This window comes from Gorilla gorilla, chromosome 1 (assembly GCF_029281585.2).
Source record: "Gorilla gorilla gorilla isolate KB3781 chromosome 1, NHGRI_mGorGor1-v2.1_pri, whole genome shotgun sequence".
NCBI classification, from domain to species: Eukaryota; Metazoa; Chordata; class Mammalia; order Primates; family Hominidae; genus Gorilla; species Gorilla gorilla.
Genome location: NC_073224.2, coordinates 117,028,955 through 117,052,620, shown reverse-complemented (window position 1 = coordinate 117,052,620; position 23,666 = coordinate 117,028,955). Strand labels below are relative to the sequence as shown.

The window sequence follows — 23,666 nt, the reverse complement described above, 5'->3', positions numbered from 1 at the left end:
GAAAGCAAATTAGTCTGTTTTGTTTTGTTTTCTATTCCCCTGCAATTTGATTTAATAAAATGCAAGCATTAATTGCATTCGCTTGCTGTATCTGTGAAAATTTGGAAAATGGAAGTAACATTCAAGAAAATTAATGATCTGGTTTCAAAATTTAAGAATTTTGACTTTGTTTCTTTTCTGGAGTACAGCCTTCAAGCAAGACAAGGTGTCCATTTACCACAGCTATATTGTACTTAACAGATCTCCATTGATAGCTTATTTGAATTTGTTTCTCTCTATATAAATGTTTAGCCTAGAGGAATCAGGGACATGTATTTTTCTTTGAATTTATGGTGAGTTAGTAGAGAGTCCTGTTTACAAAGACATAGTTACAACCAGAGATATATGGCCACTGAGGTTAAAGTGGTTAAATGATTTGCTGGCATTCACACAACTAGTATGTGTTGTATGAAGGCCTAGTTAATTCCAATACCTCTACTTATTATGGTGCTGGTGCTTTGCATGTAACACTTCATATTAGGAAAATGCTTGTTTTCATAATTCTATTATTGAAACATCTTTGGAAGTTGAATTTCCTGTTTAATATTCAGCACTGCTAGCAACTAATTATCTGAATTTTAAGAAGGAAATTCTGCCTTGGCAACTCCAGTCTACTTTTAAATGGGCCTATACTTGGATTTCAGCTTGGGGAATTTGCCAGAATCAATGCTTTCACTCCTACTTGCTTATTTTCCACATACTAGATCAGTCTGGACCTGACTGCCCCAACCCCCATTTTTTTCAGCTACGTGCTAAGACTATGTTTAAAATACCTAAAGACTGGGAAGGGGTTGTTTTCGTCTCAGAAAGGATAAGTAACACCTCATGGTGCCCTCCCCATCCTGGGAGGCTCGCCTGACTGTGGCTGAGGGATCATATTTTCAAGGCTAAGTGGAGCATCCATCCATTCAGTGGATGCCCCAGGACACTACTTCTATTGAAATCTACCCCCATTTTATAAATAAAATTCCAAACTGGGCTCAGAACATTCCACAAGTTGTCTCTGGCAAAAATTCAAATAGCATTTAAAGTTAGAAGAAAGTCCAGAATACAAGAGATGTCATTTTGACCCAAGGTGGCTCTATGTGATTCTATTTTAAAACACTCAAATGCACTGAGGACTTGTTTTCCTCTGCCTCAGAGCATTTTCTGAGTTCTGTGGCCAGCAAGACAAGCATGATCTGAATTTCTTTTTTCTGAACCCTTATGGCTAAAGTGCTAAATTAGTCATAGACTATTTATAATAAATTGTATAATAATACTGTTTTATTTTCATAGCACTTTCACAGCCTGTGATTCATCTTTCCTTAATCTGTCTCATTATCTTCAGTCCTTTTCTGCTTGTTACATTCCCCAGAAACGTCTTTCTTTCTTGTCTTTTCCAAGGCCAGTGAGGGAAGAGGTAACTTGCAACTAGTGTCTTCTTATCATGGTCATGGTGGAAAGGGTGGAAAGAAGCAATAACTTCTGACATATAGAAAGCATTCACTGGCCAGGCACAGCGGCTCTCGCCTGTAATCCCAGCACTTTGGGAGGCCAAGGCAGGAGGATCACTTGAGGCCAGGAGTTCGAGACCAGCCTGGCCAACATGTTGAAACCCCATCTCTACTAAAAATACAAAAATTAGTGGGCATGGTGGGGGGTGCCTGTAATCCCAGCTAATCGGGAGGCCGAGGAATGAGAATTGCTTGAACCCAGGAAGCGGAGGTTGCAGTGAGCCGAGATCACGCCACTGCACTCCAGCCTGGGTGACAGAGCAAGACTCTGTCGGAAAAAAAAAAAAAACTAGAAAGCATTGACTCACAAAGAAAATTGAATAATTTCTAGCATTTCACACAATTTAAGAATGAATTTATTTTCCACTTCATAATGTGGTATATTATCATTCATAATGTAGAATAACATGCTGTGGATTTACAGTGTTTTTTAAATCATTACCCCTAACCAAAAGGATGTAGACTTCCAATTTTTAACTGTTATAAATAATACTTGATAAATGTCTAGGTGCATAAAGCATCTTCTTCCACAGCATTATTTTTTGAATGACAGATGTTCAGAAGTAGAATAACTATGTCAACATTTCCAGTTCTTGAAAGTACATTGCAAATTACTTAAAGTTATAGTCTCATAAGAAGGATATTGCATTCAATTTAAATATCTTTTTCAAGACCTGAATCCCTGTATTTTGAAGGGGGAAACTGAGGCACACTGACATAAAGTAGCATAACCTAGGTGAATCAATAGCAACATTTCCAACTTTTACCCTTCTCTAGGGTAAAATGCTTCACTGTTGCTGTTAATCTCTATTACTATCCTGAAATGTTTCCTGAAATGATAATAAACAGAAAATTTTAACATAAGAAAGTAAAAGGTAGATGTAAATTACATCAAAACTATGTATACCTGTTAGGATGTCTATCACAAGGACAGAGAAAAGAGAAAATAGATGCCGTGTTTGGTTAGGGGATTATGGGCAAGATCCTTTATATGCTGCTTTTAAACAAAGTCAACGTAGGTTTTTATTGCAGGAAGAAGTTCACATTTGTGTCTACCAAATGACAACATGTAACGTTTGGAATTGAGTTGGTTTTAGGTTTTTCTGTGTATTACTTGGAGGTTTTCTGTGTATAACTTTCTTGTATTACTTGGAGATTTTCAGGTTATTGGCACCACAGGAGCGGCATTATTGCCAGCAGACCCGGGGAGCTGGTTGGAGAGTCATTGCGACTTAATTCACCCTGAGCTAAAATTATTATGAGTGGGCCTTAATATACCAGTTGTTCCCACCTACACATCTAGCCTTGCCTTTGCTGGGATAAATTTGTATACCCTTCAGAGGTTAGATTCAGAAGTACCTCCTTTAGGAATTATTTTTAGAACCTAGATCTGGGTGTTTTCTGTAGCCAGAACACGCTCTGCCTACTCTGTTGTAGCATGGAGCTAGTTGGTTAACTTGATATTTTCCATACTCCAAGTTTATCGGCAGAATGAAACGTTTTTGTCTATAAGTCTTCAGCATCTAACATTGTTTCTAGCACTTAGAAGGTCATCTATTAAGAGCTTTCCAGAGAACATTCCCCAAAAGGCCGATGGGAATATCTGTTTGGTGGGTGTCTCCTTATTGTAGAATGGGTACAACAGGTTATCAAACTTGACACCATTATACATTCAGATTGTATTTATCATTGTTTAAGAAATATGTGTCTTGTTTCCTCAGTTACGGGAAAAGAAAAAAAAAAAGAAATACGCATCAAATTCCTATGATCTAGACTTCTTTAATGCTGGACGGATGATAGTGAATGATCTAAAAACCCTCCCTTCCAGAGACTGACATTCTAGAGGGGTCACTAGGCATGAACATACATCACTGTTATACCTTGACCTGACATAGCCTGAACTCGAATTCACTTCAGTATGCTATCAGCACAGCCATCTTTTGTAGCTCAGCTTTCTTCCAGATTTTCCACCCTTAGGATCCTTAATGCTGAAATTATACTTCTTGACCATAGGTCAAGTCCCCCACTTCCTCATTCTTTCTGAATGTTGTTTACCGTGTCATGTATTCCAGTTCCTCAACTCTCTGTATCTTCCAGGCCATCTGTTGTTTATTCACCTCCATACTGAACCTAGACGTCAGAGTCAGCTCTTTGAATCGTGTTCTCAACGCTGCTTTAGAATGTCTAACTGCCTTAACCATCTCCCGGCTTGGTAACCCTTAGTCAATTTTATTTTAAAATCCTAGAGGATTCTATGAGTGTTGTTTTAGTATGTTGTAAAACCGCACTGAGAAGAAAGACTCTAGATTCATTCTTGCTAATCCTCAACAGGTCTATAATGCTGCTGAGAAATTCTCCTCCTCCTCCCACCTGCCTCTTTCTCCTGCTCCTCCTTCCCTGACTCTCTCTCTTCCTCTAAAAATATATTCCTCACAACCTTTGATTTCCGTAGTGTAAATAAAAGCAAGATGCAGAACTGTTATGTTCAATATTATTTCCATTTGCAGAATTCACACAGGCAAATAAACTGAAGAACAACTAAAGTAAATACATAAAAATCTTTATCAATGTTGCCTTCAGGCGGTAGAATTTTAAAAATTATTTTTATTTTTCTCTGTACACTTTTCTCTTTTCCAAAATTTCTACAAGAGGCATGTACTTCTTTTAAAATCATCAAAAACAGACATTGTAAAGAAAAGAAACTGAAAGATTATGTGAATATAAAAGTAGGTGGAAAGGGGAAAAAATCACCTGTTTCTTAACATTCAGTCTAGGGCTCTAGAAAGATTGAGCCAACTGCAATATACTGCAGTGCCTTGTGGATATTAGTTGTTAATGAAAACTGAGGATTGTAGGGTGCATTGCCAGGACCAAAAGCAAAATGCAAAAGGTAAGTTTCAGAGGTGGGTGGAGAGACCATACACCATCCCTGGGGTAATGTGACTGAATCCAAAGCAGGTTATTTTCATGTCTTCTTTTGAAAGAGTGATACCTATGTCTTGGCTGATGCAGGGGAGGTAGAGGAAAATTTATTAGATATTTGGATATGTGATGACCTCAGAAGGCAAAGTGAAGAAAAATAATTACTTACTTATTAAGGGGTTTCTCTGAACCCTGATGGATAGCATCAAGAAAGTAATGTTAGTTTCCTTATTTTCTTTAGGATGAAGACTTAGTGCTGGACCAAAAACAAAACAAAACAAAGATCCCAAAACTTAAAGAAATTGTTGTGGATGCACGATGATTTTGTAGCTCACTGTAGCTATTGGGGACTTAGCACTCCAGAAAACAGCCTCTCAGTGTGATGGTCACTGTCAGTGAATAGACTTTGAGTGAAGGGTGTAATTGCAGCCTATACTGGAATAAAGTGGATGTTTCTGTATCGGTGCCAAGTCAGCCCACACTTAGTCAGCATGCAGAAGGAGGCTCACCGTGATGCTCTCTCTCCTCTGGGAGCTTTGCCAATTAAGCATCCTCACTTGCAGAGGTTATAATGATAGATCTTGAGATGAGAAAAAATGATAATTTCACTTTATTATATAATAGTCTTAACGTTCTGCATCTGGGGCTTTTACCCTATTTGCATTTGAATGTGTGTTTTTACAATTCTGGTGCCACATTGTGGGAGGGTATTTGGCAACATTTGGAACATAGAAAATATATCCGGTGTCTCTCCTTGGCAAGAGGAAAAAAAAACATCTGAGAAGTCTCAGAGCTTGTTCACTAATGCCTTTTCCACTTTGATTGTTTCTGTTTCCACCACCTTTCCTGCATTTCAGTTTATTCCCTTGGGTAGGGACAATGCCAAGTGTTATCACGGGAGGGGTTGGAGAAAGATGTAAATATTCTGAAAAAAGTGGGTTAGAGATAGAGAAGTATAAAATGATGGATGACTCACTTTTCACGATAGGACCTATATAAAAAGTCACACTAGCCACTTCCCTTTTGGGATTTTAATTATTTTGTTACATGGCATCTGTTACACCAGTACTCAAATACTCAAGTGTAAGCTGTGCCCATCAGGGATAAGTCAATAGTCTAAGAAACAAATTTGTGTCAGGGTTTGAGACAAAAATCCCATCTCATTAGCACAGCAAACAGTCCACCCTTCCTTTCGCCTCAGCTTCTCAGGGGTGAGTTCCCTGGAGTCAAGGCAGGTACAAAGGAGGTTCCCTGTAAATGTGTGGTTAGAAATAGGGCATATTGGGAAGAGTAAAAGTTTGGAGTCAAATAGACAGTTTTCAAGTTCAGGCTCTGACACCAACTAGCTGTGCGATCTTGGGCAAATTACTTTATCCTTCCAGGCCCCTTGTTTCCTCATCTGTAAACAGGGATTCTATGACGTACTTCACAGGATTCTATGATGACTGAATGAACTGATGCCTAGAAAGTATCAGGCATTCAGTAAATTGCAGAGGCAGCATTGGTAGTGAGTGGTGATGGTTGTCCATGATAATAATACGTTCATTTAATACAAGATTAGTATTGAGGAAAATTCCAGTGCAAGAAAACCTGTGGAACTGTAAAATTATGCACCAGCAGTCCAGAAATTGTTAACTGTAGATGTCTTTGTTTTTAAGTTGACACTATTTCTAAAATCTTACCATTTATAAATTGTCAGGGCCAGAGCTTCCCATATTAAAAAATAGGCCACAGTTCTTCTCATTCTGACCCTTTTGTGTTTGCCACAGTTGAATATAGCTGTAAATTAAAAATAGGAAAAATGGATCTTGGAACGTTTGAAAAATTTATTTCATTTGAAACAGAAACCAGCAACTCATGTTAAATGAGCTCCAAGAATATGGGAATTGGAACAGAATCTGCATTTGGTTCAATGCCTACTCCTGTGAGGACCCCAAGAAACAGCAAACTTCAGCAGTCTTGCTGTCATGCCACATGCCCCTCACTGTTTGAGAGGCCACACCGAGCCGAATCCTTTCCATAGTTCATCTTTTATCAAGGTCATTAATTAGGAAGAGCAATGTAAATTCAATAAAAATAGATTATTCAAACTTTTTAAAAATAAGAATTAGCCTTTTAGCAAAAATAGTAAAAAGAAAAAAAGGGGGAGGATGCTCAGTATATTTTCCGCCACTCTAAACCTCTGGCCTTTTCATTTCTCTGGGTTCTTTTCTAGTTTGTTTCTACGAGTATTTTCACAATAGTGCAAATCTTGGCCCCTTTCTTGCTGACATTATTTTAAATCATTTTGGGGGCTTCTAAGCTATAGTGTTTGAGGAGGGAGGTGCAAATGAAGAAACAGTTTCACCCTTGGCTTCCCTTCATATTCCCACCTGAGGGTGAGCGCTTGGGGAGGAAGGCTTGAGGAGGGGGAAAGGTAAACAGGAAGTTGGAAGATGTCCTAGGAGGCAGTTTAGGGCTCCTCAGGGTGGGGGGAAGATGGAGGCGGGTGGTTGGGAAGGGGAAAACAAAATGAAAGCCCCCTGAACACACCGTTCATTTTCCTGTAATTGGGTCTTTGTTATGTTTCCTCGTGTATTTACACCCATTCTTTAAGACCTAGATTCAGTGTTATCTGTTTTCTGTAAATTTCCTAGACCCCTCCGCCAACCACCCTGTCCCAGCCCACTCCCCACCAGGACAAAATTAATTGCTATCTTATTTATGTTCTGAAATCTCTGTTAAATCTAATTTTTCTAATAATTATCTCTCTGAATCATGTGCCTGCTTCCCTCAATAGATTCTGAGTACTTTAACCACAGGGTATATATACTTTTTCACCTTTGTATTTCCAGTACCTGGCATATAAGCAACTTCTCAATAAATGTTTACAAAATGGAATTATAAAAACCCTAAAAATAGCAATGAAGGCCCAGGTTTTCGCTCTAGGTATTGCTATAGCAGATTGTTTTTTCTCCTTCAGAATTTTTGTTCATAATAATAAAAAATATATATATATAAATAAGCTTGAAAGCTAGAAAATGCCTCTGGGAGATGGCCCTGGTCTTCAGGCTTAGAAATGTTAAGCAAGGGTGGTGGTTAGTGATGAAGTAGGAGGGCCAGACTATGTGGTTCTCAGAACAAACTAAATACATGTGATTTGCCTGAAGAGAGGGCCTGAAAATCACCGTTCCTTTGGGAGTTTAGACACTCATATGGGAATAAATAACCTTAGGTTAATTATTTTAGTAGGTGAGACTGGAGAGAAGAAAGTATGGAGCCTAGACAGGCTTCAGTACCTTAGAAATAGTTTTAGTGGTGATTTTGGTCCTAGAATACAAATATCTCATACTGTTCAAAGACTCATAGAACCTGCTTTGTAATGATGATTACCATCTTGTCATTGCTTTTGAATGAGATGATTCATTCATATGATCTGTTGTTCCTCTCAGTCCACAAATTAGACAGACTAAAATACAAGAAAATAATACCAGAAATAACAGTTTACGGAGGAAAGTCTATACCTGCCTTATAGAAAATATCTCTCTCTGCAGGCTCCTAAGCAAGAAGAAACCCAAGTGCCTACCCCTCCCCACAATGTTATGAGAAACTAGACTAGTGGGACCAATGAGATGCTTGAATCTCGAAAGGAGCTGTATCAGTGGCCAGTTTCAAGTAAAGCAAAATTGAGTGTTTTGGATAACCCTGGCCATAAATGAAACTACCATTCTTAGAAAATTACTGGAAGAAATCATCACAGGACAGTTTGAGAATGTCAGAATATCAGGGGGTGGCAGATGGCCTTCAGAGAAGCAATTATTTCCTGATCATTCTCAACTTAATCACCCTGGAAAGCCATAGAAAAACCAAGTAATATGGGATATTGAATGTTGATGTATTATTTGAGTCTAATATCTTAATAGCTACTTATCAGCAACTCAAGAAAATATGAGTGATATACCATGCAGAAATCAAGCAGGTGAACAGCTTGTGAGTAGGTTGTACTTGGAAAATGCTTGGTACTTCCAAAAGCAAAATAATGTCCTGGTGAGAATATTAATATATGTGGTTTTAGTGGAATTGGTATTGTCATTAGCAGATTGATGACATAGGGAGAAAGACAAGGTAAGACACTGAGGAAAAATATAGTTCATTTATACAGAAAAAGCAAAATTTTAAGTGAAAGCATCATGGGAGAAAGATTATATATGGAAATGCAGGAGAGCTAAAAGTGGCCTGGTGAACCACATATTAGCTGAGCACGAGTCATTCATGGACTGATATTTTAAAAAACTAGAGACACTTGAATTTGAGAAACTAGGACAAGGATATAACATTTTTTTCTGAACTTGGGTAATACGAAAGAATGTACCAACATATATTACCACTTGTGTGTGTGTGTGTGTGTGTGTGTGTGTGTGTGTCCGTCCATGCTTGGAGTCTGTCTCTACCATACCCCAATTCTCCTTGCACTTTGGTTTATCAAATGTTGTCACAAATTGCAACCCCTTAGACTTATACTCTGTATTTCTTCACTCTGAGCCCCTTCCCTTGGGGAGCATCAGATTCCTTTGTAACTTGTGGAGCAGCTGAGTGAGCCCCTTTCTCTGGCAATAAGAGAGGGAACTTGAGCTGTTAATAGAGCTAAAGTGATTTCTTAAAAATCTCCTGAGACACTGCGAGTATGCTTATTAACTCAGTACCCATCTAAAGTGACCTCTCTATCCTTCCAGTTATTGATTCATATCAGGCAGGCAGTGTGCTCAGAGTGGGTGTGGGTGATGCGGGAAGGGTGAGGTGTCTGGTAGGGCTGATATGTATTGCTGTGTTGTAGCTTGCTCTTGACCTATAATGTGCAATCTGCAGAGCAGAGAAGATTGAGTGAGATCATGTCTGGAAGGTACCCTGGATCCTTGGACAGTATTAAAATGGGCTTTATGTTTAAGCATCTATTAGAATTGCATAATTACTGCAAGGAACCTTAGAAAGTCATGTCCTTCTTTTATAAATATTAGAGAAAACTAATGCCCAGAGAGGTGAAAGTGACATACAAGCCAATATAGTAGCTTGTTGCCACAAATTAATTAATTGTGTGTTGAAGCCAATGGGTTTCTCAAGACTGTGTCTTAATAAAGCAGAAATGAAATTCTGTCTGCACTTGGTCTGTACTGGGGTAACAGCATCAGAAACCTGCAAGATGCCAGGCAAGTATCATAATTAAGTGAATGAGTGACGACAAGGACAGGGAGTGGCAGGGACTGAGGCAAACTGGAAAACACATCCTGTCCTGTGTAAAGCGGGCAAGTTATCCCGCTGTGTGGGAAGGCAGGCCCAGTGTTGGGAGACCCACTCATTTCCCAAGAGCAGTTAGAAGTGGGTCAAACTTGTGTGGGCTAAATAAAACATGTCGGATGGGCTGAATTTGGCCTGAGGGTTGACCTTGCTCCTGACAGCAGATGCAGCCACCTTTGTCTGTGGACTAAGCAGAAATGCTCAGTGAATAGCAGCAGCTAAGCATAAATTTTTTCCCCACAATTTTTTTTAAGACATTGTTCTGGTTGATGGTTTTGACATCCTTCTCCTATTTTACCTCCACAGAGGGGAGTGCATACATAGTACATTCCTCTTTGGCATTGTTTACTCTCAGGGAAAGCTTTTAAGGAGGAGAAGGGAAAGAGGCAGGGGGCCTGGAAGAATCACAAGCTGGTGATCTACTTTTGGATACGAAATAATTGTCAGGTGGTATGTGTAGCCCAATGTGCCCTGTCTGGTATTTTCATGTCCATCTGGGACTTAACAAAGTGAAGATTTCTGCCAAGATCCAGCCCTGAGGCAGGGAAGAAAAAAACCACCAATTTCCAAGCAAATACCAGGTCCTCCTCTGCCTCCCTGTGAATATCTTCTGGCTTTTAAAAAGAGAAGTCCTGTAGGCTGGGCGCAGTGGCTCATGCCTGTAATCTCTGCACTTTGGGAGGCTGAGGTGGGCAGATCACCTGAGGTCAGGAGTTCGAGACCAGCCTGACCAACACGGAGAAACCCCGTCTCTACTAAAAATACAAAATTAGCTGGGCATGGTGGCAGGCGCCTGTAATCCCAGCTACTGGGGAGGCTGGGGCAGGAGAATTGCTTGAACCTGGGAGGCGGAGGTTGTGGTGAGCCGAGATCGTGCCATGCACTCCAGCCTGGGCAACAAAAGCAAAACTCTGTTTCAAAAAAAAAAAAGAGAGAGAGAGAGAGAGAGAGAAGCCCTCTAAATCTCTGTTTACAGAATTCTTGGGAGCCCCCAAGAGTTTAAAGAATAAGCTACCTATTGAAAGCATCTTTCTGTAGGGTTATTGAAATCATCTGTTTCTGACATCCCCATCAGACAGTCAGTTGTCAAGACAGTAGCCAGCCCCCCTTTAAAACATTAGTCACTGAGTCCATCTTTCTTTTTGATTCACAAGACTCTAGTGGCTAAATGCCTCTCCATGTCTTGAAAGGCTTCAAACAGTCTGCGCCCCCTGCCCAGTCTTCCCATTACTTCCCTGACCTCACCTCCTACTGCTCACCACATGCTCACTGCGCCCAGCCACTAACTAGTATGCTCCCTCTTATGGGCCTTTGCATTTTATGTTCTCTGCTTAGAAGACTCTTTCCCTAGAGACCCCCATGCCTATCCTTATGGCTTCATAGAGCAGCCTTGTCTACTGAAAATTGCAATCCCCTCTACCTCCTCCTACCTCCAGCTCTCCCTATCCACATTCCCCACTTTACTTTTTTTCATAGCACTTGTTCCCAACTGCTACTATACAATTTATTTATTTGTCTCCCCTTACTGTAAAAATTCCATGAGTGCAGGGATTTTTGTCTGTTTTGCTCACTGCTACATTTGTGGAGCTTACAACAGTGCCTAAAAGCACTTGTCAAGCATGGGCTTGAGAAGTATTTGTTGAATACATTTTGAGATATTGTCCCCTCTCTGCTAGGGATGGTGGTATTTACTATGCTGAACAGATACACCTCTTGCTACTGAATCATGGTGTTATTAACATTTCCACTCATAAACTTTGTCTGTTTTTCAAGGTTTCTGTGTCAATTCTACTTTCTAACCATATCTTAAATTTTTAAAATTTCCCCTTTGTTAAACCATCACAACTTCCTATTTGGAATATAGACTCTCACCATCCATTTTTGCCCCTCCACAGTCTCACCGTGTAGAGCCAGAATGCAGCTAGAATGACCGATCTAAAATATAAATCTGATCATTACCATTCTTTCCTTAATTTAAAATCCTTCATTGGTTTCCCATAGCTTTTCACATTAGACTCAGTGGCCTTACCCCATACCACAAGGTCCTGCGTGGCCTGGTTGCAACATTGGCTTTCTTTGTTCCTCTAACAGGCCAGAGTCCTTTCTGACTCAGGGCCTTTGCTGTTCTCTCATGATGGAACACTCTTCCACTCCCATTCTCCCATTCTACACCTGGTTGACATCCTCCCATCTACGTTTAAATGTTCCTTTCCCTGAGTTTCTCTGAGTCCCTGTGCTAGTTAAGTTCCCTCTGCATTTTCCTTCACAACATTTACTACAATAGTAGTTAATTCTTGTGAAATTATTTAATGGCTGGCTCTCATGTACTTATTAGGAACTCTTCTGTGGTGTTTGCCTTTGTATCCCCAGCACTTGACACAGTCCCTGATACATAATAGAAGCTTAGTAAATACTTGCAGAGAGATAAATAGAAATGACAAATAGGTAGGTGTCTTCTCCTCGACCCCTGGGATGGGAGCCTTGTGGGGTAGTATCGCATTAATTAATGATGTGTTTGCCTCCACAGAGATTATTTTGCAGAGGATGATGGGGAGATGGTACCCAGAACGAGTCACACAGCAGGTAAGGATGCTGTGGGCCTTGCCTTGTTAAATTCTTTGTTTCTTTTGTTTATTCATTTGGTTTTCTTTTGAGACAGGGTCTCACTCTCTCACTATGGATGTAGTGCAGTGGTGTGATCATAGCTCACTGCAACCTCAAACTCCTGGGGTCAAGCTATCCTTTCACCTCAGCCTCCTGAGTAGCTGGGACTACAGACATATGCCTAATTTTTAATATTTTTTTTTAGAGGTGGGAGTCTTGCTATATTGCTCAGGCTGGTTTTGAATGTCTGACCTGAAGCAATACACCCACTCCAGCTTTCCAAAGTGTGTGAGAGAAATTGGCACTTGGCCAATTCTTGGTTTTCTGTTGATCTTAATTCTCTTGAATTATGGCCTCTTTAAATTCATCATGGCAATATCTTCAAACTTTTGTGAATTTCCAAATTTGCACATACTACTGTAGCAATTTCACACGAGAATTATAAGCTAGCTATAATTCTATGTACTGAGAAGCAGCATAGTACAGTAAATCATTACAGATACTTATGTGAATTCTTCATACTTTTAATGATTCTGTAATTGCAAGGCTAAACTCACTTGTACAATGATTAAAATAAATTATGTTACTTAAATGAAATCTTTATCTTAATACACCATTAAAATGGGTATAATAGGCCGGGCATGGTGGCTCACGCCTGTAATCCCAGCACTTTAGGAGGCTGAGGTGGGCATATCACCTGAGGTCAGGAGTTCAAGACCAGGCTAGCCAACATGGTGAAACCCCATCTCTACCAAAAATACAAAAATTAGCTAGGCATGGTGGCCCACGCCTGTAATCCCAGCTACACAGGAGGCTGAGGTAGGAGAATCTCTTGAACCCGGAAGGCAGAGGTTGCAGTGAGCTGAGATCGTGGCACTGTACTCCAGCCTGGGTGATAGAGCAGACTCAGTCTCAAAAAAAATAAAATAATAATAAAATAATAAATAAATAAAATGGGTATAATAATGTTAATCTCATAGGTGAGATTGAGAAAAGCTTTTAGTACAGAGGCTATCAAGGAATAAGCACTCGGTATCTTATCTATTGTTACTATTAATGTATTCCTAACAACAGCACAATTATTACTGCACTAACATTAGCCAGAGATCTACCGGAATTGCAAAACCAAAGGGAAGATAACATTCTTTTGGGGTCTATTTTCCACAAAACTTGTTCTCAACCTGAGGGTTTTACTTCCTTGCTAAGTTCTTTGCCTTTTTCATAACAGCCTGGAAGCACAGATTGTTTATATGCACAATTTGGAAAAAAGTTTTTAATTTGAATAAGTTAAGAATTTCAGAGTCACTTAAAATTAGTATTTGAAATGTGTGTTAAATCCACAAATTCCAATGGTTACTGTACTCAACATTTTAAATGTCAATATTCTACATTTTGAGGCAAAAATTGAAGGACTAGGGCAAAAATGTGAGGGGAATGGATAAAATGCTTACTACATATAATACATGTGGCAAGGTGCTTTTATTATTTTATTTAATCCATATAACAGTTCTATAAAGCAGATATTATTACCCCTTTTTTACAGAGGCAATATATCAGCAAAATTAAGAGATTTGCCTGAATTCCCACAATTAGCAAGTGGTCAGGATCCAAATCCAAGCCTCAAGGCATTGCTCTTTCTATCATATCCACCAATCTAACTGTAATGTATTGTTATTCTGTTTTATCAGATTATCTTCCCCTTAGTAGTATATTTAATTTCACCTAAATGTGGAAGAAATCATTTTTTCCAATTACATTTATTTATTTATTTATTTTTGAGACAGAGTCTTGCTCTGTCACCCAGACTAGTGTGCAGTGGTGCCATCTTGGCTCACTGCAACCTCCGCCTCCCAGGTTCAAGCAATTCTCCTGCCTCAGCCTCCCGAGTAGCTGGGATTACATGCGCTTGCCACCACGCCTGGCTAATTTTTGTAGTTTTGGTAGAGATGGGGTTTTGCCATGTTGGCCAGGCTGGTCTTGAACTCCTGACCTCAAGTGATCCACCTGCCTCAACCACCCAAAAAACTGGGATTACAGGTGTGAGCCACCATGCCCAGCCTCTAATTACTTTTAATTAAAAATTTTGCATTTACTTATAAACATTCAGAATATCACCAAAACAGGGACAATATCATCATAATTATTTTATTATTATTATTTGCTATCACAGAGTAGTATACAACTAACAGAACAATTATATTGGGTAAGCTGCATGAAAAACAATTGAAGAGGGAAAAATAATATCTCCATATATATGTAATTGATTTGTACTATGCACTAATAAAGCCTGCTTTAAATTTCTGTTCTAGTTTAAACCCCGAAACAGTACCAGGCAAGGTTAGTGGCTATTGAAAATATCATTAAGGACAGGGTTATCTAAAGACACACTGGATACTACATTAATTTTGCAAAAATAAAAAGACAGTATACAGTGTTCAGTTTAAAAACAAATCATATGATCTTACATTTCAGCTTTTTTTCTTTGAAATCAGTGGTGTATTGGGGAGTTAAATACTTTTAGGCAAAAAACAAACACATACACACACACTCACACAAAAACAAATTAATAAAACAAAAGCCTCTTTTAAAACCACCCTATTGACTATCATCATTTTTTTCTTCACCCTTTTCAGCTTTCTATTCACCAATGTCTTTCCAGTCCTTTTTTTCTTTTTCCAGTTTTTCCAACTTCCCCTTTCCCTGCATCAGACTTTCTTTTATCCCAGAATACAGCAATAGCCTTTATATCTATAATCTTAAAAGCCTTTCTTTCCTCAAGGCTGTATATTATCTGCAGCAGTAATTCTTCATTTCTTTCATTTCTCTCAGTTTTCTTACAACATCGCCAATGAATTAGCCAAGATGTTCTCCTGTGCTCTTTTGGTGAAATTTTCAGAACAAAACAAGAAAAAGGAGATCCCTTTGGTACATTAGAATCCTGGAACTTCTTTCTTCTCTCTTTCTCTCTCTCTCTCTCGTTTCCTTGCAGACAGAACATAGATTTTTGTTTCTTTCTTATAATGGGCCTGTTCACCTTCACCCTGTCTTCAAATTTTTTCTTTCTCTTTAGCAGAAATGAATTTCCATCTTTTCTGAACATAAAAAAAAAAAGAATTCTAAGAAGTTGACTGAAGCACCTGGGTGCTTTTTCTTGGGCTCCTTCTGGCAAGTTGGCAGAACGAAGGAAAGAAGGCAGGGAAGGAGGGAGAGAGGAGGGAGGGAAGGAAGGAAGGAAGGAAGGAAGGGAGGGAGGGAGGGAGGGAGAGAGGGAGGGAGGGAGGGGGAAGGGAGGGGAGGGGAGGGAAGGAAGGAAGGAAGGGAGGGAGGGAGGGGGAAGGGAGGGGAGGGGAGGGAAGGAAGGAGGCAGGCAGAGAGGTAGGGGCAAAAGAGAAAAAAAAGAGAAAGGAAGAAAGGAAGGAAGGGAGAGAGTGAGAAGGAGAGAAAGAAAGAGAGATAGGAAGGAAACCATGCAAAGGCGTTTTGCCTCTTACTCCCTTGGATCTCCTTTCCCCAAGTGTCTAGTTAACTTTTCCTCAGCCAGGCAGTCACCCAGTACCTGTTTTGCTCTTACTTGCCCTGACACTGTCTGTAGCGCTTAATGCTTTGCCATGATTGTCTTCTTATTTAAAAAATAGTTCCATGATAAAAGTTCCTTATTTCCTTTTGTCAGCCAAGAAAGTATGTAGCTTTCTATGTTTTCTACCTGTCTGTAACTCCAACCCTGCCCCAACATGAGGTCCTCTGTGTACTTTGTTTGACAGAGGCTCTGATTTCTCATTCTTTAACAATGTTACTTCTCAAAAGCAAGCATAGGGTTAATTACAGCTTAGACTCCACTAGGTTCTCCCAAAGCAATGCTTCCAATGGTTAATGGAGTGATTGAGTCTCTGCCTCTTTACCTGTTTTCCCCACTCTCAGACCGATTGCAATCCCTTTAATTGCTAAAATAACGCAGTAGTAGCATACTGCTAAGAAAGACAGATGGAGAAAATATGGGATTGGTTCTGCCACTTTTCAGCAATATGATCTTGGTCAAGCAAACTTTCTGAATCTTTACTTACTCATCAGTAAAATGGACTTAATAATCACTTATGTCTATTTCACTGATTGCAGCGACTTCATAAATGAAATAATTCATGTGAAACTATTTTGTAACATGTAATGCCCTTTAAATATGTTGGCTGTTATAATTGTTACTATTACTAAATAGTGACCTGAAAAATTATCGGTAGAGATAGTTTGCTAGCAGCTTGGTTCTTTCCTTTAGACTGTTTTGGTTACCTTTTGTTATGTGACAAACCATCCCAAAACTCAGTGACTTAAAACAGGGGTCAGCAGCAAACTACAGCCCATGGGCCAACAGTCAGTTTTTATAAGTAAAGATTTATAGCCACACAGTGACACTCATTCATTTACAGACGGTCTGTGTCTGCTCTGTGTTACAGGGTAGAGTTGAGTACCTGTGCCAGAGATGATATGACCCACAAGCCTAAAACACTGTCTGGTCCTTTAAGAAAAAGTCTGCCCACACCTGGCTTAAAACAACAATGATTTATTATTTCTCACAATTCTGTTTTGGCAAACTGGGCATTATTGCTGCTGGTCTCACTTGGGATCACTCAACTGGCTGCAACTTTCTGATGGCTTGACTGAGACTGAAAGTCTCAGACAGCCTTGCTCACTTGTCTGGCAGGTGGTGACTGTCAGCTGGGGCATCTTCACTTCCCTGAACAGCCTTTCCTTCTCCAGTGGGGTAGACCGACTTCTTCACGGCATGGTTGTCTTGGGATGCTAATAAGGCAAGAGCAGAAATGCAAGGCCTCTCAAAGCTAGTCTCTGGAACTCATACAGTAGCATTTATATCATATTCTGCCAGTCAAGGCAAGCCACTTTGCCAACCCAGATTCAAGAGTTGGGGAAATAGGCTCTACTTCTTAATGGCAGGGGTATCACATTGCAAAGGCCTATGGACCCAAACTAGTTTGATTCACTGGGGATGGCTATTAATATGATCTACCACAGACTACTTTATGTAAACTGTTTCTATGTGGCCTAGATTGAGTTTGTATTTTGCAGAAACTGAATTCTGCTGGAATGTGACAGTTAGAATGATCCTAGTGCTGTTATTATATAAACCTTTTTTGTTGCTGTTCTGTTTCATTGACAGCTTTTCTTAGTGACACTAAAGATCGAGGCCCTCCAGTGCAGTCACAGATCTGGAGAAGTGGTGAAAAGGTCCCGTTTGTGCAGACATATTCCTTGAGAGCATTTGAGAAACCCCCTCAGGTACAGACCCAGGCTCTTCGAGACTTTGAGAAGGTAAGTCATGTGAGTGGATAATTGTTATCCCAATTAGAAGCAGTACTATGGAATAGTGATGCCTGATAAAAATATGACCCATGGATTGGTCTGGATTATGGATGGTATTATCATTATGGTGTCTCTTTCAAGAGCATGTCCCAATAAACATATGCTCTGTCAGCTGTGTGCTGGGGGGTGTGGTTTATGGACCCTTGCCTGTACAGTAGTCCCTCCTTTGGATGCCTCAAACTGCATAGTACTGAACCCTATATTTACTATGTCTTTTTCTACACATACATACTTATGATAAAGTTTAATTTATAAATTAAATGTTAATGAGGCTAACAGTAGTTAATAATAACATAGAACAATTATAACAATATACCAGCATTACTACTCTTGCACTTTTACATTGTTAAGTAAAATAGGAGTTACTTGAACACAAGCGCTGTGATACTGCAACAATCTGATAACCCAGACAGTACTGAGTGACTAACTGGTGGGCGATATATACAGCCTGGATGTGCTGGACAAAGGGATGATTCAAGGGTGAGATAGAGTGGATGGCACGAGATTTCATCATGCTGCTCAGAACAATGTGCAATTTAAAATTTATGAGTTGTTCATTTCTAGAATTTTCTATTTAACGTTTTCAGACTGTGGTTGACTGTGGGTAACTGACACCATGGAAAGCAAAACTGTGGATAAGGGGGGACTAACTGTAGCAGTAAATGCTGCCTCATCACCTACACCCTTGGTTTACTTCTCAGATAAACTCAGGAAGTTTAAATGGCATTCTGAGAATCTGTAGCTGCAACATAGTGAGCCCAGGAGTCCCGGTCCAACAGCTAGTATTAAATTCTCTGTTGCTAGCTTGGACCTCTCTCGATACCTAGGAATTGTCTGCAGTGTGCGGTGGCACAGTAACAACCATTTGTTTCTCAACGAGAATCTGATAATGTTGCTTGAACCTCCTGAACCAGTGCTGCATGCTCTGCTTCTTCATATGTTTGTCCTTAGATTTGACCAAAAACAATAACTGATAATGTAATACAGATTCCCCAGCTCCCTGTGAGCTGGGTTGAGCCCAGGAAGTCTGTACAAGAGAGCATGTCTACTGGGATTTAAATAGCCCAGAAACAGGCAACCGGAATTTCTTATACTCTTGTGCTCTAAAAAAAAAAAGGAAGAAAGAAATAGCTCTTTGGTGCCCCCTCAGGGATATGCAGCAAGCAGGTCCCACGTAAATAATGTGTAAATAGTCTGTGAGGTACTGGGGTTTCTCTCATTCTGGAATTGGAATTGATAACTTTTGACAGAAAAAAAAAAAAAGTAAAATTCTAATCTCAAAAAATTTTGTGTTGACATGGGTTTACCCCATCTTCCCTCAATTTGTAAGTAGAAATATTTCACCAATACTTTCTGTACATCCTACCGGATATTTCTGTGGGCCAAGAATATGCACCATATAACAGGTGCCTAAGAATTAACAGCCTATTCTTCAAATTTTATGCTTAGCATTCTCATGTATACTGTGTGTATGTTTTTTTTAAGACATGGAGAGTTTGCATGATAATCAAGAGGCTTTTGAAGACTAAACCTCCGAACAGCTGTGTGGTGCTGGTGGGGGTAGCAAGGATGCTAACACCCCAACCCCCTCCTTTTTTTGTTTTTTTTTTTCACCTTTTGGATCTGCTGTGATGCAGAAAGGGCGAGCAGAGCTGCAGAGCTCCTCAAAACTGTGTGGGGTGCTCTCCAAAGGCCAGCGAGCCTGCATGTTCCTTTTCATTGAGAGATGACTGGAAATATAGAAATGAGGGGTGTCACCTCCATTGAAGGAATGGGTGGCAGATATAAGGCCCAAAGTCCTTTTCTCTTAGAGTTTAGATCTAATATGACAGATTAGTCCTTATTTCTCGATGCTGGGAAACACTGACAGAAACCAAGCTAAGACACAGGGAAAAGGCCAATAAGAGATAGTTTAAATCTCTCTCTGCTATGTGTCAAATAAAAAGTAAATAAAGAGGCTACAACCCACTTCAGGCTTGATCAGAAAGTCATTGCCGGTAAATCATGCAGTGTTGTGTCACACGTTTGTTCATTTTCATATCCATTCATCCATCCTGTGGGCTCTGAATGACAGCACCTAAAATACAAAACGCCTCCATGAAAGGGTTTAAAAATTAGAGAAAACATTGGTTAGAAAAAATATAGGAGAGATAGGAACACATTCCTATGCCCTACCCTAAAAATGGTAAAATACTAAATAACATGGTATTTTCTGTAAAGTTTAAAATATGCATTCGGTAGCCTTGGGATGTAGGATAGGTAGCAGTACTCAGAGAGAGGAAGGGACATGCTAAATGTTTTTTGCCAGAGTAGGGTCGACTCCTCCAGGGCTTAAAGACAAAGGGATACAGGCCTGGAAGAAGCAGCCAGGAATCCCTTCTTATTTCATTTATCCATGCAACAAACACATGATCACATTAAATGAGATACTTTAGTTCCTGCCCTTAGATAGTTATAATCTATTTGGAAGTACAGACATTGCATTAAATACAATATAGCATGGCAAGTGCTTTCATAGAGATAAGGACAGTACACTCTGAGATCTTGAGAGAAAGTGTCTACTTTTATTAAAGGAGTAGGGAAAGGCCTCTTACCAGAGGACATTTCTCCTGGGGGCTTCACGTTGAGCAAGGTCTCCAAAGCTGAGTTAGATTTTACTAGTCAGAGAAGTAGAGTATAATATTCCAGACAGAGGGGAGATTTGGGGGAAGGGAGAGAGATATGTTCAAATAAGAGACTGGACTATAGAGAGGTAAGAAAAGGACAGTTAAAACAGGAGAGAAGTAATATTAAAAGTACTCAATCTGTAAAAAGTAATTACAATTGTTCAGTAATGCAGTTACCTCTAAAATGTTTGCTGATGTAGGAAATTCTAGAGAAAAAAGGCTCTTTGATTACAGGGAAAGAGATAACAGACTAAAAATGCAAATACTGGCACATTATGGAACCAAAACATAATTAGTCAATTAACAAGTGAAAATGACAATTATCATTTATGTTGGTGCAGAAAAAAGGGACAAAGAAAGCAACATTTCCAACATACAACAGTGTTTCTTTTCTTTCATTCTCCACCCACAACCAACAGCATGGTTGTATGTGTATACAAACTCCAATTGTATGTTTGTCAGGTTGAGGTCAATAGGTATTACACTCCATGATGAAAGGAGGGCATTGCTTAGCATATATGCTTCATTTGTATTTTTGAATGATTGAGTGATTTAATTAATTTCCCAACCTTACCAACTTCGTTATGTAGGCGCTTTTCCCCACTCAGAGAATCCACTGATGAAGGGATTCTCTGTGGGTTTAGTGTATTGAGCAGTGGGTTTAGTGTATTGAGCAGTGGGTTAAGTGTATCTCATAAGTTGTTTTATTTTGTCTTTATAAGACACGGAACAAGCATCACTCTCCCCATTTTTTAAGTGGGGGAACCAGGACTCACAGAAATTGTGACTTTTTCAGGGCCATAAGTTTATGTACCATGATCATAAATCTGAACACATTATTGGATCAGAAATAAATTTTACCTACAAATGGTCACAATGATGTGTTGAGAAAAATCCCTTGCCTTATGCTTTCTCACTGATCACTGCACCCAGCTGCAGCATCTCTGGAATGAGCAAGACTTCAGCAGCACATACATAATACTGGCTAGCATTTGATGATCACTTTCTGTGTGGCAAATATTGCTCTAAGTATGTGACAGCATGATCTCATTTACAACAACCTTGTGAAAAGGCATGTTCACCAGTTAGAATGGCGATCATTAAAAATCAGGAAACAACAGGTGCTGGAGTGGATGTGGAGACATAGGAACGCTTTTACACTGCTGGTGGGAGTGTAAATTAGTTCAACCATTGTAAAAGACAGTGTGACAATTCTTCAAGGATCTAGAACTAGAAATACCATTTGACCCAGCAATCCCATTACTGGGTATATACCCAAAGGATTATAAATCATTCTACTATAAAGACACATGCACACGTATGTTTATTGCAGCACTATTAACAATGGCAAAGACTTGGAACCAACCCAAATGCCCATTAATGTTAGAATGGATAAAGAAAATGTGGCACATATACACCATGGAATACTATGCAGCCATAAAGAAAGAATGAGTTCATGTCCTTTGCAGGGACGTGGATGAAGCTGGAAACCATCATTCTCAGCAAACTAACACAGGAACAGAAAACCAAACACCCTATGTTCTCACACATAAATGGGAGTTGACTAATGAGAACACATGGACACAGGGAGGGGATCATCACGCACAGGGGCCTGTCAGGGGGTGTGGGGCAAGGCGAGGGATAATATTAGGAGAAATACCTAATATAGATGACGGGTTGATGGGTGCGGCAAACCAACATGGCACATATATACTGTGCAACAAACCTGCACGTTCTGCACATGTATCCCAGAACTTCAAATATAATTTAAAAAAAGAAAAGCCATGATTATTATTCCAGTTTACAAATGATGAACTAATGGCAAAAAGAATAACAAAGGAACTTGCCTAATAACTCATGATTGAGCCTGAAAACACCTGATGTCTTTGTGACCTAAAGATAGTGGGCATTTCCTATGTTGGGGAACTCAGCTGGTGAAAGTTTGGTGCTAATGAAGGTGTTGGCTTATTTGAAAATGGAATCACTAGTTCCTCCTATTTAGATTGATGCAGATTGAAATTCTACCAGACTCCTGCCTCTCTAGGTAAACTGTAAATCCACTTTTGTCTTCCAATATTCTCTATTACATGATTTTTACTCTATTAATTCTGAACTGCTTGCAATTCAAAGCTGTTTCATGCTTTCATTTATTTGTACCTGCTGTTCCTTCTGCCTTGAAAACCTTTTCTCTTCTATTGTTTATTTGGTTAAAGTTTACTCATCCTTCAAGATTCAGCTCAGGTGCCTTTTTAAATTTATTTATTTTTTAATTTTAGGATGCCTTCTCTTACTCTCTAATCCCAGAATATATACCAAGACTCTAAGCTCCTTGAGGGCAGAAAACACCTCTTGCCCATTCTTTTCTAGTCTCTAGAATATAGCATAATGTAGTACATAGTAAGTGCTCAGTAAATATTCATCAACTAAACTAGCTGAAAAGTATTAAAAATTAGATATCCTATTGGATTTGTATCTCTTCTGCCTCTACCTGGTATTCACAATAAGTTGAATAGTTTTAAGGAGGGTATTGGTGTGTTAATTGATTGGGTAGGATGGGAAACTAGGAAGTCAAGAAATGTACATTTCTTTTCCACTTTATTTTTTTATTGTTCATTTTTTTTGAGAAGGAGTCTCGCTGTGTCACCCAGGCTGGAGTGCAGTGGTGCAATCTCAGCTCACTGCAGCCTCTGCCTCCTGGATTCAAGCAGTTCTCCTGCCTGAGTAGCTGGGACTACAGGCTCCCGCCACCACACCCGGCTAATGTTTTGCATTTTTAGTAGAGATGGAGTTCCGCTATGTTGGTCAGGCTGGTCTCCAAATCCTGGCCTCAAGTGGTCCACCCTCCTTGGCCTCCCAAAGTGCTGGAATTTCAGGCGCGAACTACGCGCCTGGCCTCTTTTCCACTTTAAATGGAATGATAAAACTAAAAATGAAAAGGGCGGGAGAGAAAGAGTCTTTTTGAAATAATATTTGACAGGATTTATTAAGAAGATCACAATAGTAGCTAACAACAATAAATACTATTTGAGTGCTCATTATGCACCAGGTACTTTTCTAGATATTTGACATATTTAATTTAGTGTATTTTCAGTTCATTTTCCTAACTTATGAGATAGATATTATTTTTACAACCATTATACTAGTGAAGAGATCAAGGTTCAAATAACTTGCCCAAAGTTATATAAGAATAAAGTAACGGAACCACTGTAACTCCAATGATTCCAAAGCTCTTGGGGAAATGAAAGGACTCTCAGAGAAGGAGAGCATTACATTGGTGGAATGCCTGCAGTTGGGTTTT

The 23,666-nt window shown here is 39.5% G+C and overlaps 1 protein-coding gene across 24 annotated transcripts in view; it reads left to right on the top strand.

Annotated features, from left to right (window-relative positions):
* LOC101130554 (myomegalin) overlaps positions 1–23,666 on the top strand; it is a 225,188-nt gene that overhangs the window by 42,306 nt on the left and 159,216 nt on the right. For all 24 annotated transcript variants that reach the window (XM_063695516.1, XM_063695461.1, XM_063695463.1 and 21 more), the window contains exons 2-3: positions 12,256–12,311; positions 17,500–17,651. In XM_063695516.1, coding sequence (XP_063551586.1) covers positions 12,256–12,311; positions 17,500–17,651 — 208 coding nt within the window. The remainder of the gene's footprint in view (positions 1–12,255; positions 12,312–17,499; positions 17,652–23,666) is intronic.